The sequence below is a fragment of the Neoarius graeffei genome, chromosome 19, assembly GCF_027579695.1.
Source record: "Neoarius graeffei isolate fNeoGra1 chromosome 19, fNeoGra1.pri, whole genome shotgun sequence".
Taxonomy (NCBI): domain Eukaryota; kingdom Metazoa; phylum Chordata; class Actinopteri; order Siluriformes; family Ariidae; genus Neoarius; species Neoarius graeffei.
The window spans coordinates 61,819,677-61,833,208 of record NC_083587.1 but is presented as its reverse complement, the minus strand read 5'-3'; the positions used below and the strand labels follow the sequence as shown (position 1 = coordinate 61,833,208).

Below are 13,532 nucleotides of genomic sequence, written 5' to 3'. Positions count from 1 at the left end.
CATAACTTTTAAAAGCTAATTTTAATAGTATGAAGTTAGCATTGCAGCATTAGCTATAGTGGTGCTTGAAAGTTTGTGAACCCTTTAGAATTTACTACATTTCTGCATAAATATGACCTAAAACATCATCAGATTTTCACACAAGTCCTAAAAGTAGATAAAGAGAACCCAGTTAAACAAATGAGACAAAAATATTATACTTGGTCATTTATTTATTGAGGAAAATGATCCAATATTACATATCTGTGAGTGGCAAAAGTATGTGAACCTTTGCTTTCAGTATCTGGTGTGACCCCCTTGTGTAGCAATAACTGCAACTAAACGTTTGCGGTAACTGTTGATCAGTCCTGCACACCGGCTTGGAGGAATTTTAGCCCAGAACAGCTTCAACTCTGGGATGTTGGTGAGTTTCCTCACATGAACTGCTCGCTTCAGGTCCTTCCACAACATTTCCATTGGATTAAGGTCAGGACTTTGACTTGGCCATTCCAAAACATTAACTTTATTCGTCTTTAACCATTCTTTGGTAGAACGACTTGCGTGCTTAGGGTCGTAGTCTTGCTGCATGACCCACCTTCTCTTGAGATTCAGTTCATGGACAGATGTCCTGACATTTTCCTTTAGAATTTGCTGGTATAATTCAGAATTCATTGTTCCATCAATGATGGCAAGCCGTCCTGGCCCAGATGCAGCAAAACAGGCCCAAACCATGATGCTACCATCACCATGTCTCACAGATGGGATAAGGTTCTCATGCTGGAATGCAGTGTTTTCCTTTCTCCAAACATAACACTTCTCATTTAAACCAAAAAGTTCTATTTTGGTCTCATCCGTCCACAAAAAAATTTTTCCAATAGCCTTCTGGCTTGTCCACATGATCTTTAGCAAACTGCAGATGAGCAGCAATGTTCTTTTTGGAGAGCAGTGGCTTTCTCCTTGCAACCCTGCCATGCACACCATTGTTGTTCAGTGTTCTCCTGATGATGGACTCATGAACATTAACATTAGCCAATGTGAGAGAGGCCTTCAGTTGCTTAGAAATTACCCTGGGGTCCTTTGTGACCTTGCCGACTATTACATGCCTTGCTCTTGGAGTGACCTTTGTTGGTCGACCACTCCTGGGGAGGGTAATAATGGTCTTGAATTTCCTCCATTTGTACACAATCTGTCTGACTGTGGATTGGTGGAGTCCAAACTCTTTAGAGATGGTTTTGTAACCTTTTCCAGCTTGATGAGCATCAACAACGCTTTTTCTGAGGTCCTCAGAAATCTCCTTTGTTCGTGCCATGATACACTTCCACAAACGTGTTGTGAAGATCAGACTTTGATAGATCCCTGTTCTTTAAATAAAACAGGGTGCCCACTCACACCTGATTGTCATCCCATTGATTGAAAACACCTGACTCTAATTTCACCTTCAAATTACCTGCTAATCCTCGAGGTTCACATACTTTTGCCACTCACAGATATGTAATATTGGATCATTTTCCTCAATAAATAAATGACCAAGTATAATTTTTGTCTCATTTGTTTAACTGGGTTCACTTTATCTACTTTTAGGACTTGTGTGAAAATCTGATGACATTTTAGGTCAAATTTATGCAGAAATATAGAAAATTCTAAAGGGTTCACAAACTTTCAAGCACCACTGTATTATTTTTGATTGTGAGGTCATCCCGAGCTGACCAGAATGGTTGCTGTGGCTGAAGCGCAGGTTGAGGGATGTGATCCAGGGCATGGCCCAGGGCGGCGTCTTCATGACCAGAGAACAGCGCTCGCTGTTCAGCAGAGGGAGGAGCGGAGACACATCCGTCAGCCAGTGGCCCGTTCCTCTGAACACACACATTCATCCAGGACAATTTTACTCACACCTGTGACCCGAGCTGGGATTAAAACTCACAACCTTCTGGTGTCTAACACTGCCTTAGGCAGTTGGTGTGTATGAGTTCAGAGCCGGTGGTTACGAAGAGATCTGTTCAGCTGATTTTAAAAGGAAAAACAGACGGCTTATGAAAACTTTTGTTTTTACTGATTTTTTACATCATTACAAACAACAAGTCGACGTTTATTTATTTTTTTTGACTGCAAGAAAAGAACTGAAGAGTTAACATGGAAAATGATCATGTAAATATGACTGTCTGCTGTCGACGTCATAGTCATATGGCTTATTGTTATCGACTCATACACCACCAGGAGGGAAAGTTGAGGCTTGTAGAAAAAATACAAGTTCCCGAGTTGTAATTCTGACAAAGTCGGAATTATTCACCTCGTCATTACAACATTTCTGAACAGGACCCAAAGGCAGCATTAACCACTGGGTGATGAAGTGATGATTTTTTTTTTTAATGCCATGTCAGCACTGAAGGCTCTCATATGGCAAGAGCATTTCTAAAAAAGGTAATAATTTCTTCATAAAATCAATAATTAAAACAAAGTTACATCAATAAATAAATCAGTAACTAAATGAGACGCTTCAGATGGTCATGTGATAAAAATTCTAAATCTTTTAGTGGTGGCACCTTGTTAAAAACATCATCCTTTGAGAATACTTTGAAAATAAAATCATTCCCTTGTGGCGTTGAGACTGGGACACGAAGTAAAATATGCTTCATTGTCAGAGATCCGACAGCAACGGCATCACGATGGTGGCTCTTTACGCTTTGCATTAACCACTAAGACACGATTTTATTTATATGGATTTTTTATTCATGCCAAAAAAGAATTGAAAATGCATTATGAAATAAATAAGCACAAAAAATGCATAACTAAACCAATCTATTTATTATGAAATTAAATATATATGTTATTTACCAGCTAGGAGGTCCGTACGGTGAAATACCGTGGCCGAGGTCTTGAAAGTACTGAGCGAGGCCCTCTGGGCCGAGGTCAGTATTCAAGGCCGAGGTCACGGTATTTCACCATACGGACCGACCTTAAGCTGGTAAATGATTAATTTTTTTCTTTACCAAATTCTAACAGAAAACGAGAGCGCCCGAAAGGGAAAACCAAGCCGAGCCGCCATTTTGAATCCTCATTCACGGCTGTAATGCAAATGGCTTCCTCCTCGGTATACAAGTGCACTTCCATGGCAGGAAAAAACAAAACATTTTGCCACCTATGTAGTCCCCTATTTATACAAAATTGAGTCATTCAGGATTCAGCCATGTTTTTGCTCGGCGTTAGCAAGTTAGAGGTTTTTAGCTTTCTCCTGAAATGTTTTCTTTTATTTCTTCTTCCTCAGGGTAGTAAAACTCACTTTCGCTGTGAACACTGTCATTATTGCTATCCATGCTGTAAAATTAATGCTATTCTCCTGAGAAATGCTGGCAAAAATTTATAAGATTTTTCATGATCTTCTAAATAAATCTTATTTAAAAAAAAAAAAGATAAATGTTGGCAAAAAATGCTACTATGTTTGTTGTTGTGAATGAGTGAGTCGCCAGAGGTCCGTAACCGGGGTCCGTATCATAGGATACGGGCTCGCTCGCCAGCCAATCAGAGCGCAGGATTTGATGGAAACCGCACCGCGAAAAAAATAATAAATTATTTAATAATATTTATTGATATTTTATATATTTATTTCTTATTTATTAAAAAAAAAAAAATATATATATATATATATATTTATTTTTTTTTTTTTTTTACAATATTATTCTAGGTCTTTTTTTTAAAATAAGAACAGGTTTTACAAAATGAAAAGGATTATAAAAAAAACCTAGAAAAATAAAATTGTAAAAAACAAAAAAATTAAATATATTTTATTATATAATGGGACGGTTCCGCTATGTTACATTTTAGCTGTATTCAGCTGGTGGCGCTGTGATCAGTCCTCCACTTCCGGGTCGTTCCCAGCCAAAACAATACTCACTGTGACATTGGTTTGTATAACGTTTTGCTGAAATAAGATAGAATTAATACATTTTATTGATGTTTAACTGGAATAGACGCTTATAAGATGTTGTCAAACGTACAAATACGTGAATTCTCGCCCATGTCACATCCATTATAGTGCTTAAGTTAGGGCTTGTGGTCTGGGTAACCGCGTCTACTTCACGCGGCCTGTAAGATACATTTGTGCTTATCATGCTTATTGATGGGCCAGTTATCATGAAATCATAATGATGTTTGATTTTTTTTATATTAATCACATACTTGAATAATCAAACATATTTACTCAAAAGAATGCATACAGAGCAAAAGAATGCATACAGAGCAAAAGAATGCATATATTTAAATTTTGATGAGTGCTGATTCTATATTGGTGTCAAAAAGTCCTTCCCACGCCTTACAGTACCTGGTATTCCTAGGCAGTCTCCCACTCAAGTACTAACCAGGCCCAACCTGTATATGGCACATCGGGCGGCGCCGATCTCCGTTTCCATAGCCCTCGGCCTCTCGCCTATTACATAGCTAGGGTTACAGTGGGGGGCTAGTCCTCTGGTAACCACGAGAGTTTAACTCCCCATGCACATCTGAATTGCAGCGTGCCTTGCCAGATGGCGGTAGGTACCATTTTTATGATGGTCTTTGGTATGACCCGAACTCACGATCTCCCAATCGAGAGGCGGACACGCTACCACTAAGCCACTAGTCGGTCTATATTGGTGTATAGTTCATATATTTGGGGATAAGAATTCTGCTAACAGAAATTAACACACATGGCTAAATTGGCTGTTGAACTCATTAATATAACAATAATATGGTTTTTGTGGGCGTTATAGTTATTTGAGGCTCGGCCTGAATGATTTGAAGCCCGACATGGTTCATCTGAAGCCCAAGCGGTAGCAATAATTTATTTATAGATTAGATTCACTTTATTCATCCAACATCGGGGAAATTCACATGTAACAGTAGCAAGAAAATGTCAAACAGATAACAAATAAAACTGAAATAAAAATTAGACAAATTAAGGATTAAATACAGAGGGCTATTTGCATTATCTACCGTGAAAAAGTATAGAAAAAATTGCCTTATTGAGAGGCTCGGAAAAATTGCACATTACAGGTAGACTCTGTATATATACACACATATATACATAAATAATATATAAGTATGCATAAAATGTTTTATTAGGTGTGATTAATGTTTGTGTGTTTTAATATTAATCTGGTTTATAAAAGCCAGCACCTTGTCAGAGGGTAGCGTGTTACACAACTTAACTCTGTATGCTTCAACTGGTACCCATGAACATGTTAATATCCATTCATAGTTTAAATGCCTCCATTGGTGTACACGTGCATACATATGCCTTCAACATTGTACAAGATTCAGCAACTTAAGGCTTTCTGACGGTCACAGATCATATGGAACTAACTGGCAGATGCACAGTCATAAAATGCATTGTGTTTTTCAGGCTCCTCTTCGTAGAGTGCAAGCTGCTGTCTATGATGAACCGCCAAGCAAATTTAAACAATCCTCTCTCTATTTATGGCTACATATCTTTAAAAGTTACAAGATGTTATTAAACTTAAAACAAACCACAGTAAACCCTGAATAAACACTTTACTTTTGTTGGTTTGGGCTGTGCGGCGTCCACCGTTGTTGACATTGTTGAACGACCCAGTGACGCGCGCGCCACCTGTTGACTACTCCGCACAAATCATAGCGGACCCTTCCCATTAACAGATTTTTTTTTTTACGATTTTATTATTCTAGGCCTGGGGTGCCATGGTAATGGCCCGATTGGTCATCACATCCGGCCCGTTGGTTCATGAGACTTTTTTTTTTTTAAATAATAAATTAATAAAAATCGAATGTTGTTTTTTTTTCGTAATGATTTTAAATCTAATGTTTCAATTTGATTCCATTTTCGTGTAATCCATCGGTTCGTTTTTAGCTGCTCTCTGCTTGCTGCAGCACGCGCAGGTGCAATGACCCGGATTTAATGTAGAGTAGGCTAGTTGTTGCTCGTTCACAAGCAACAACAGTCTAAAAAGAGAAAAGTTGATTCTGAGGGTCGCATCTTTCAGGAAAAATGGAGAGAGAAATACTTTTTTATGGGAAGTAGGGGGAAAACCTGTTTGTCTGATTTGTTCGCAACAAGTGGCTGTACCGAAGGAATACAATGTCAAAAGACATTACGAGACCCACGCCGACAAATACAGCCAGTTCACCGGGCAACGCAGGACTGAAAAGCTAAATGAGCTTGCCTCAAACCTTCAAAAACAGCAAGCAGCTTTCTCAAAGTCTCGAGAGACACATGAAGGTTCGTTTTAATATCATACATCAGCTTCAGTTCTCCTTTAAACCCTGGAGAACCCAAGCACCCTTTTCTTCTTTGGAAAATTATGAACTATGCATTAAATGACTCCTATGATTTCACTGAACACAAAAATATCCACTTTTTCAATTTTAACCCTTTATTTCCTAATTTAGGATTTGGGTCAAATTTTACCCATTGGGCTTTTGGGGTGTCATTTAAAAGAATCACAATAACAAACACTGTCAATGCAAACTATTTTAAATTTAGGAAAATAATCAGTCAAACACAGAGCTACATTTAACAGTGTTTTTTGCTTTATTTGTTGCATGTCAGAACTGGATTTCTAATGTACAAACATGCTTTGGCCAACCGAAACAAGAACACAAGGCCAAAATCAAAACTAAGACCATAGGTCTTCGCTTATCCAAAAATCTGTTCTTCTAGAGAGAGGACATCACACTAGACATTGTGGTAGTCTTTGAAACAATTTCTTTTTTTGTTGATGCAGAGAGGGACTGCACATTTTTCACAGTGCATTTCAGTTTTGAGGTCCTTGCACACAGCACATCGGCGTCGATGTTCCTCCTTGACAGGCCAATGGGCAATTTGGTCGAAACGAATATCTGCACTCTGATGAACTCGAACAAATCTTGGTGGTGGCGGGCAGGAGGGGCCAGGAGTTGATGGTCTACCTCGCTGTCTTGCTGCTCCAACTTCAACTAAGCCTTGAGCAACCAAACCCTGAAACTTGCGAAGTTTGAGTACTTTGGATCCAGTGATTCCCTGTGCCTCACAGTCACGCTGGTGAAGAAGCCATGCATTGATCACTGCAACACACAAGAAATGCCAGAAAAGTATCATGTACCAGCGACGGGTCCTGATGGGAAATTTGCAGCGTGCAAGATGCGCATCTAGCATGTCAACTCCTCCCATGGAAGCATTGTACTCCTTGATGATGTTTGGCTGATCAATGTCGGTGTACTCTTTTTTGGACTTGTCCCAGCGCCGAGCTTTTCCCAAAGGCTCTGGTCCAGCATATGTTGACATCAAACTGACTGCTTTCGTGTCTTGCCATTTCAAACAAACAGTGTTGGTGTTGGACTCAATTCGATAATCATAGGATCCACGGCCTTTCTTGGACAGGTCTTTGTCCGTCATCAGGTTGCACATAGACATTCGGTTTTTTCGCACCGTTCCTGTGTAGTAGATTCCCTTTGCCAATAATTTCTCAATGAGGGGCATCGAAGTGAAGAAATTGTCAGCGAAAATCAGGAAATGTACTTTCTCTGGAAGCGATTCGCAAAGCTTCACCACAATGTCTCCACCAATTCCCAACTGACTCTTCCCTTTTTGTTCATTGGCACCACCTTTCCCCTGAAATATGTCAAAGTCGTGCAGGAGGCCAGTGGCACAACAGCGTGCCCACACTTTGAATCCCCACGGATGTGGCTTCCCTTTGATGTATTGCCTTATGCCACCAAATTTCCCCTTGTACGGCACCATCATCTCATCAATGGACTGTTTTTGGCGAGGAGATATAGTCAGACATTGTCTCCGAAAAGAATCCAAAAATGGTCTCAGCTTCCAAAGTCGATCCTTTTTTACTTCTTCACTGGCCATTTCGTTGTCTACAAAGTGGATGACAGAGAGTAGCAGGTTGAATCGGTTGCGACTCATTACGTCTGCCACAGGCCCATAACGAACTTCACTTTCCCAGTACTGACGTACTCCAGACATTTGAACTAATCCCATCCTTAGATACATTCCTAGAACTTGTTCTATTTCCTTTACTGAAGTGTCTACACATTTCCCATGCTTCTGAACACTGTATTGATTGGTATGCTTGACAATATTTTCCAACATATCAAGGGAAATGAACCGTCGAAAGTAAACCAGTGGCGTGTCTATCGTGGCATCCTGGTACGACTCAACCTCTTCACCTTGAAAGCTCACGTCAGGCAACTTAAAGCCTTTCTTCCGCCACCTGTAAGTTTTTGCAACACTCTTTGGCTCCATCTGTGGGCTAGCAGTCTCGGCAAATGGCACATCTTCATCACTGGATGAGTCATTGTCTTGGGCAAAAGATTCACCATCATGGCTTTCATGGGGTTCAAACGATTCATCAGAATTGCCATCACTGTCCAGGTCAGGGCCAAAGTCACTATCATCAGCTTCGAGTTGCTCTAATACTTGTTTTAGAGTGAACTTTCTCTGGTCCTTTCCCTGTGCTGAAAAGGGAGTGGCCATACTCCCTGAAAAGATAATGGGTATTTACTTTATTAGTCTCTGGCCCTGTACTACCTAGGTAACTTAGTAAAATATATCCAAAGACACTTGGTATTGAATGAAATAAATCAATAAAATACAGATCCCTTTATATAGTAATGTATTTACATGCATGGCTACAGGCCTCTATATTTACAGTAGCAAATACACTATACTATATATATATATATATATATATATATATATATATATATATATATATACTATGACACTATTTACCATATATACTCTCTCTCTCTCATATATATATATATATATATATATATATATATATATATATATATTATCATACATTTTTTCAATTTGTCACATTATATTCTACAAATGAATTTATTTCAAGGCTTTAGCCAAATACAGGACTGTCACCATTCTCCATCTACAAAGTGACTCAAAGACCCAAAGGGTCATTTTTGGCCCGTTGTTTTTTGAACTAGCTCAGAGTCTTTAATTTATCCAAAAACAATATAAAAAGTACTTCTAGGCGTTCTCCAGGCTAATACTAAGTAGATTAACAAAAAATACGCAATTTTCCCTACTGATGGTTTGATGTGAAGACGATTTTGTTTGGGTAGGTTTCCAGCTCAACAAAACACCATGTGGCCAGCCATCTTGTCACTACCACTCTGGCTCGTGTCAGTTCAATTTTCATCCAATAGGTGTCTCTATGCAGAGGCCAGAAGTGGCACTCTGGGCTTTTGAGGATAAATTTGACTTTTTTTTTTTTATTTGGTCATTTTGGGTAGCTGCAATTAACAGGGGTCAAATTTGACCCCGTGGGTTCTCCTAATGTTAAATGCGGCTGTTTTCAAAGAGGGGTGTCTCAATATCTTTGTTGTACATTTTATTTAATGTTAGGGGCAGTGAAGGCGAGCTACATCATCGCGTGGGAGATCGCAAAAGTGTCCAAGCCATTTTGGGAGGGTGCATTCGTCAAGGATAAATACGCATCTGTTGGAATCCAATCTTTCTATCAGTCATTGCCACCAGAGTACCCAATTATCACGGCCTTTGCCGGTAAAATACTCTGTATGTTCGGGACAACATATTTATGTGAACAGGCATTTTCAGTAATGAATATTAATAAATCGAAACTGCGTAGTCGTCTGACCCATGGACATCTCAACGATGTCATGAAAATAGCAACTGCCCAGAGTCTGTCCCCCAGTGTCGACAAGCTGGTAAAAAGTAAAAGACTTCTGGCTTCCACATGTAAAATGTAGCTGGTATTTCTCCCCCATGTAACCTTGTGCTGTGTGCTTGAGGGGGAATAAACAGGATGGGTGTGTGGAAATATATGTGGGACTTGACCAGCAAAGTTAATGTGCCATCTGTAGTTTGGTTTTATTGGTATGTTCAGTCATATTTGGCTCTTTTAAACTAATGCTACTGGATATTTAGTCACTTGACCTATTGGTGGAATTATTTACCCTGGCACTTCTTTCTTTTGACTCGTTTAGGCCTACTTGCCAATCGTTTTAATTGGCCTAATTAGGCCTATGCATTGACATGTTTTTGATGTGCAAGATCAATAAATCTGATCTAAGTCATTTACAATTTACACTTGTGTTATTTGTGTCTTAGTCCATTTCTGTAGCATTTTTTTTTATAAATGTAGGCTACTTGCATGCTTAGACTGTCACATTTTCAGAGGGTAAATTGCTTTTGTCTGCCATGTTATTGTGCGCCTCATTTTGAGGCTATAGCTTTACAATTCCTTTTGGGCGTATAGGCCTTCAAAAATCATATAAAATAATGTTCTTTTGTTGAGTTAGTGTCTGGTCTTTTCAGGCCAAAAGTGTAATTCGGCCCCCAAGGTCCCACTTGAAAAAAAATCTGGCCCCATTACCAATTTCACCCTGGCACCCCTGTTCTAGGCCTTGTGTTTTTTTTTTTTTTTAAATAACCTTTTCAGTTTGTAAAACCTGTTCTTATTATAGTATATACACACACATACATTGAGGTTTTTCCCCCAGACAGGACAATCCTCCAATTCTAAAATAATGAAGTGTGTTAAATAAAACCTCCTCGTGTTTGTAAGCGAGCTGAACAAGTGTGTGTGTGTGTGTGTGTGTGTGTGTGTGTGTGTGTGTGTGTGTACCTGCGGAAGGCGGTGATCCAGCGGCCGAGCTCCATGTTACAGTAAGGACTCGAGTGATCACAGCAGATGAACAGCTGGACTGTGTGATCCCAGTGAGCACACGTCTCGTCCCTGCGACCAGGACACGACAATGCCGCGTCCAGCTGCAGCACGTCAAACTGCAACAAGTCTGACAAATGACAGCAAACATCAGCCGGGACCAACACGGTCATAACAGCACATCTGTACAGGGTTTAGATCATGGGGTGCGTCACGTTTTCAGTGGAGGGAGGGTGATGATAAACAGTGTTTCGTTTAGCAATTCCGTCAATATAATTTATAAAAAAAAAAAATTTTTCTAAATTACAAAATTTACAAATCCTGTTTAGAAGGAATAGTTTGGACAAAAATGTAGGAAATTTAAATGTATATTTTTTTTAATTAAATTGGCAAAGTATAGCTAATTAATTAATCAATCAGTACATTAATGACTTTGGTTTTTAGATATATAATCAAGTTACTCAGTATAATCAATACAATTAATGAAAAATACAATTTATGTATAATCATCATCATAAACTTATTTAATAGTCAAGTTGATGAATTTACTTTTTAATTTGATTCATTTTTTCTGGCACAAACAGAACAAACTTGTGACATGCTTTTCTGCTCACCGCAGCTGTAAAAAGTGATTATTTGAGTTCCGGCAGACTTCCTATCACCTGATCTCCGTAACATTTCTGCCTGGACAACTCCTGCTTGATTGATTGATAGCTTTTTGTTTGTTTGTTTGTTTTTCCCCTCATTCTGATGTTTGATATGAAGATGATGTTTTGTTTTTATTTTAAATGCACTGCACTGCTGCCAACTGACCGGCTGATTGACATTGGTGCATACCTAACAACCTGTGTTTTCTCTCTCCTCCCCATCTTCTGCTCCTCAGACCTGCCTGATCCATCCTGATGCCCTACTTCTGGCTGGAGTCTCATTACATCATATCGCTCCTGTGGAGGACGGCCCCATATGGACAGTTGAAAGTCACACTTGGAAGACGCTCTGGACTCTTACAGTAATGCTTTTATGGCTGAGGACTACAGTTGACTTGCTAACTTTAGGACTGCAGTTGTCATGAACAGTTTTGCACTCAAGTTTCCATCAATGAAGAGTTACATCATCAACGAAACTGACTTCATGTTAAAACTGTTAAAAATGTTATAATCACGTGGTCTGTTATCACCCAAATGAGGATGGGTTCCCTTTTGAGTCTGGTTCCTCTCAAGGTTTCTTCCTCATGTCGTCTGAGGGAGTTTTTCCTTGCCACCGTCGCCACAGGCTTGCTCATTGGGGATAGATTAGGAATAAAATTAGCTCGTGTTTAAAGTCATTCAAATTCTGTAAAGCTGCTTTGCAACAATGTCTATTGTTAAAATAATAAACTTGACTTCATAACTGGAACATGGTGTTCCACAAGGATCCATGTTGGGACTTGTGCTTTACTCTTTATAGACCTCTCCTCTCAGACATTGCACGTGACCACCAGAGGAACCATTACATGTACACTGATGACACACAGTTATACATCACTTTTAGAATATCATCTGTTGATGATATGGAATCTTCTAAACAACAAAGTGCATGATATTGATCGCTGGATGTCCTAGAACAAGCTGAAGTTGAACAGAGACAAGACGGAGGTACTTGTAATACCATCTTCACACCGTGCAAGATGAAACGGTATTCTCCTCTGAGCAGACATTTGATGACTGTCTTTCCACAAAGACCCACGTAACATCTTCAAAACATTGCAAAGATCAGAAAGTATCTTACACCTGATGCTACCAAGATCGTCATCCATGCACTAGTTACCTCAAAGCTTGTATGGCCTTCCTTCACGTCGAATTAAGAAGCTGCTGCACGTCTTGTCTCGTTGTCTTCCAAGTTTGATCATGTAACGCCAATCCTTAAGGAGCTTCACTGGCTCCCTGTGGACTATCATGTAAAAGTTTAAAATTCTCATCCTGACCTACTTAATGACACGGCTCCTGACAACCCCAAGAATCTAATTACTTCTTACGAGCTATCACATCCCCTCCGTTCCTCCGGTAGGAATCTCCGAAAGAAACCTTCCTTCAATCTCAAGACCTGTGGAAGTCATGCTTTTTGTATCGCTGCTCCTGAACTGTGGAACAACTTACCAGAAGACATCAAGGACTGGACTGACAACTCAAGACGCATTTGCTTAATCAGGTCTTTGGATTGTAACTTTTTGTCTCCAGCACTATTGAACTCATGGAAATGGCGCTTTATACTGTAGGTCCATCATCATCATCATAACTACATGAATGATCAGGTGTAACATGGAAGGTATGAAACTGCTGTGGATGAAACACTGCTCTGTTATGTTCGGATTCACCGTGAGCTTAAACACACCTTTAGGAAGCTTCACAATGGTCTGAGCTCCTTGCTTTCCTTGCATCAGTGTGTTATTAAAGACTGGAACAACAGCAGCAGGATGTTTCACACGCTCCAGCAAGTCAGTGTTGAAGTTGAACCTGTTGAAGGAAACGGAGAAAAAGTCTCCATAAAGGCGTCGGTCAAGTTTCAGGCTTACAGTATATGTACCTCATCTGGTGCTGTGTGTCAGCCTGCTGGGAGGTGTGGGGATTTTGTTTCATATTTTTGCTTGCAGTGATATGGCTTGCTGTGTTTTATCTAGTGTTTGCTGTGTTTACATTCTGGTTGCTGTGCTCATTTATACTGGTTGCTGTGCTGTGGAAACTATGGGATTGTTGTGTTCACTTATTGGATTGCTGTGAGTATTGAAGTGCTGTGTTTTAATTGACTGCCACCCACACACTGATTCCTCATTGGCGGCTTACTAATGACTCCAAATTGCTTTGTATTAGACCCGCACCTGGACAATTACTACTCATCCTATCCTGACTACGGGAAATTGAAGGGGTTGGG

The 13,532-nt window shown here is 39.7% G+C and overlaps 1 protein-coding gene across 1 annotated transcript in view; it reads right to left on the bottom strand.

Annotated features, from left to right (window-relative positions):
- si:dkey-256h2.1 (uncharacterized protein LOC337520 homolog) overlaps window positions 1-13,532 on the bottom strand; it is a 57,499-nt gene that overhangs the window by 10,005 nt on the left and 33,962 nt on the right. The window contains exons 6-8 of the mRNA XM_060900383.1: window positions 12,996-13,117; window positions 10,587-10,755; window positions 1,687-1,832 (exon numbers count right to left, since the gene is read on the bottom strand). Coding sequence (XP_060756366.1) covers window positions 1,687-1,832; window positions 10,587-10,755; window positions 12,996-13,117 — 437 coding nt within the window. The remainder of the gene's footprint in view (window positions 1-1,686; window positions 1,833-10,586; window positions 10,756-12,995; window positions 13,118-13,532) is intronic.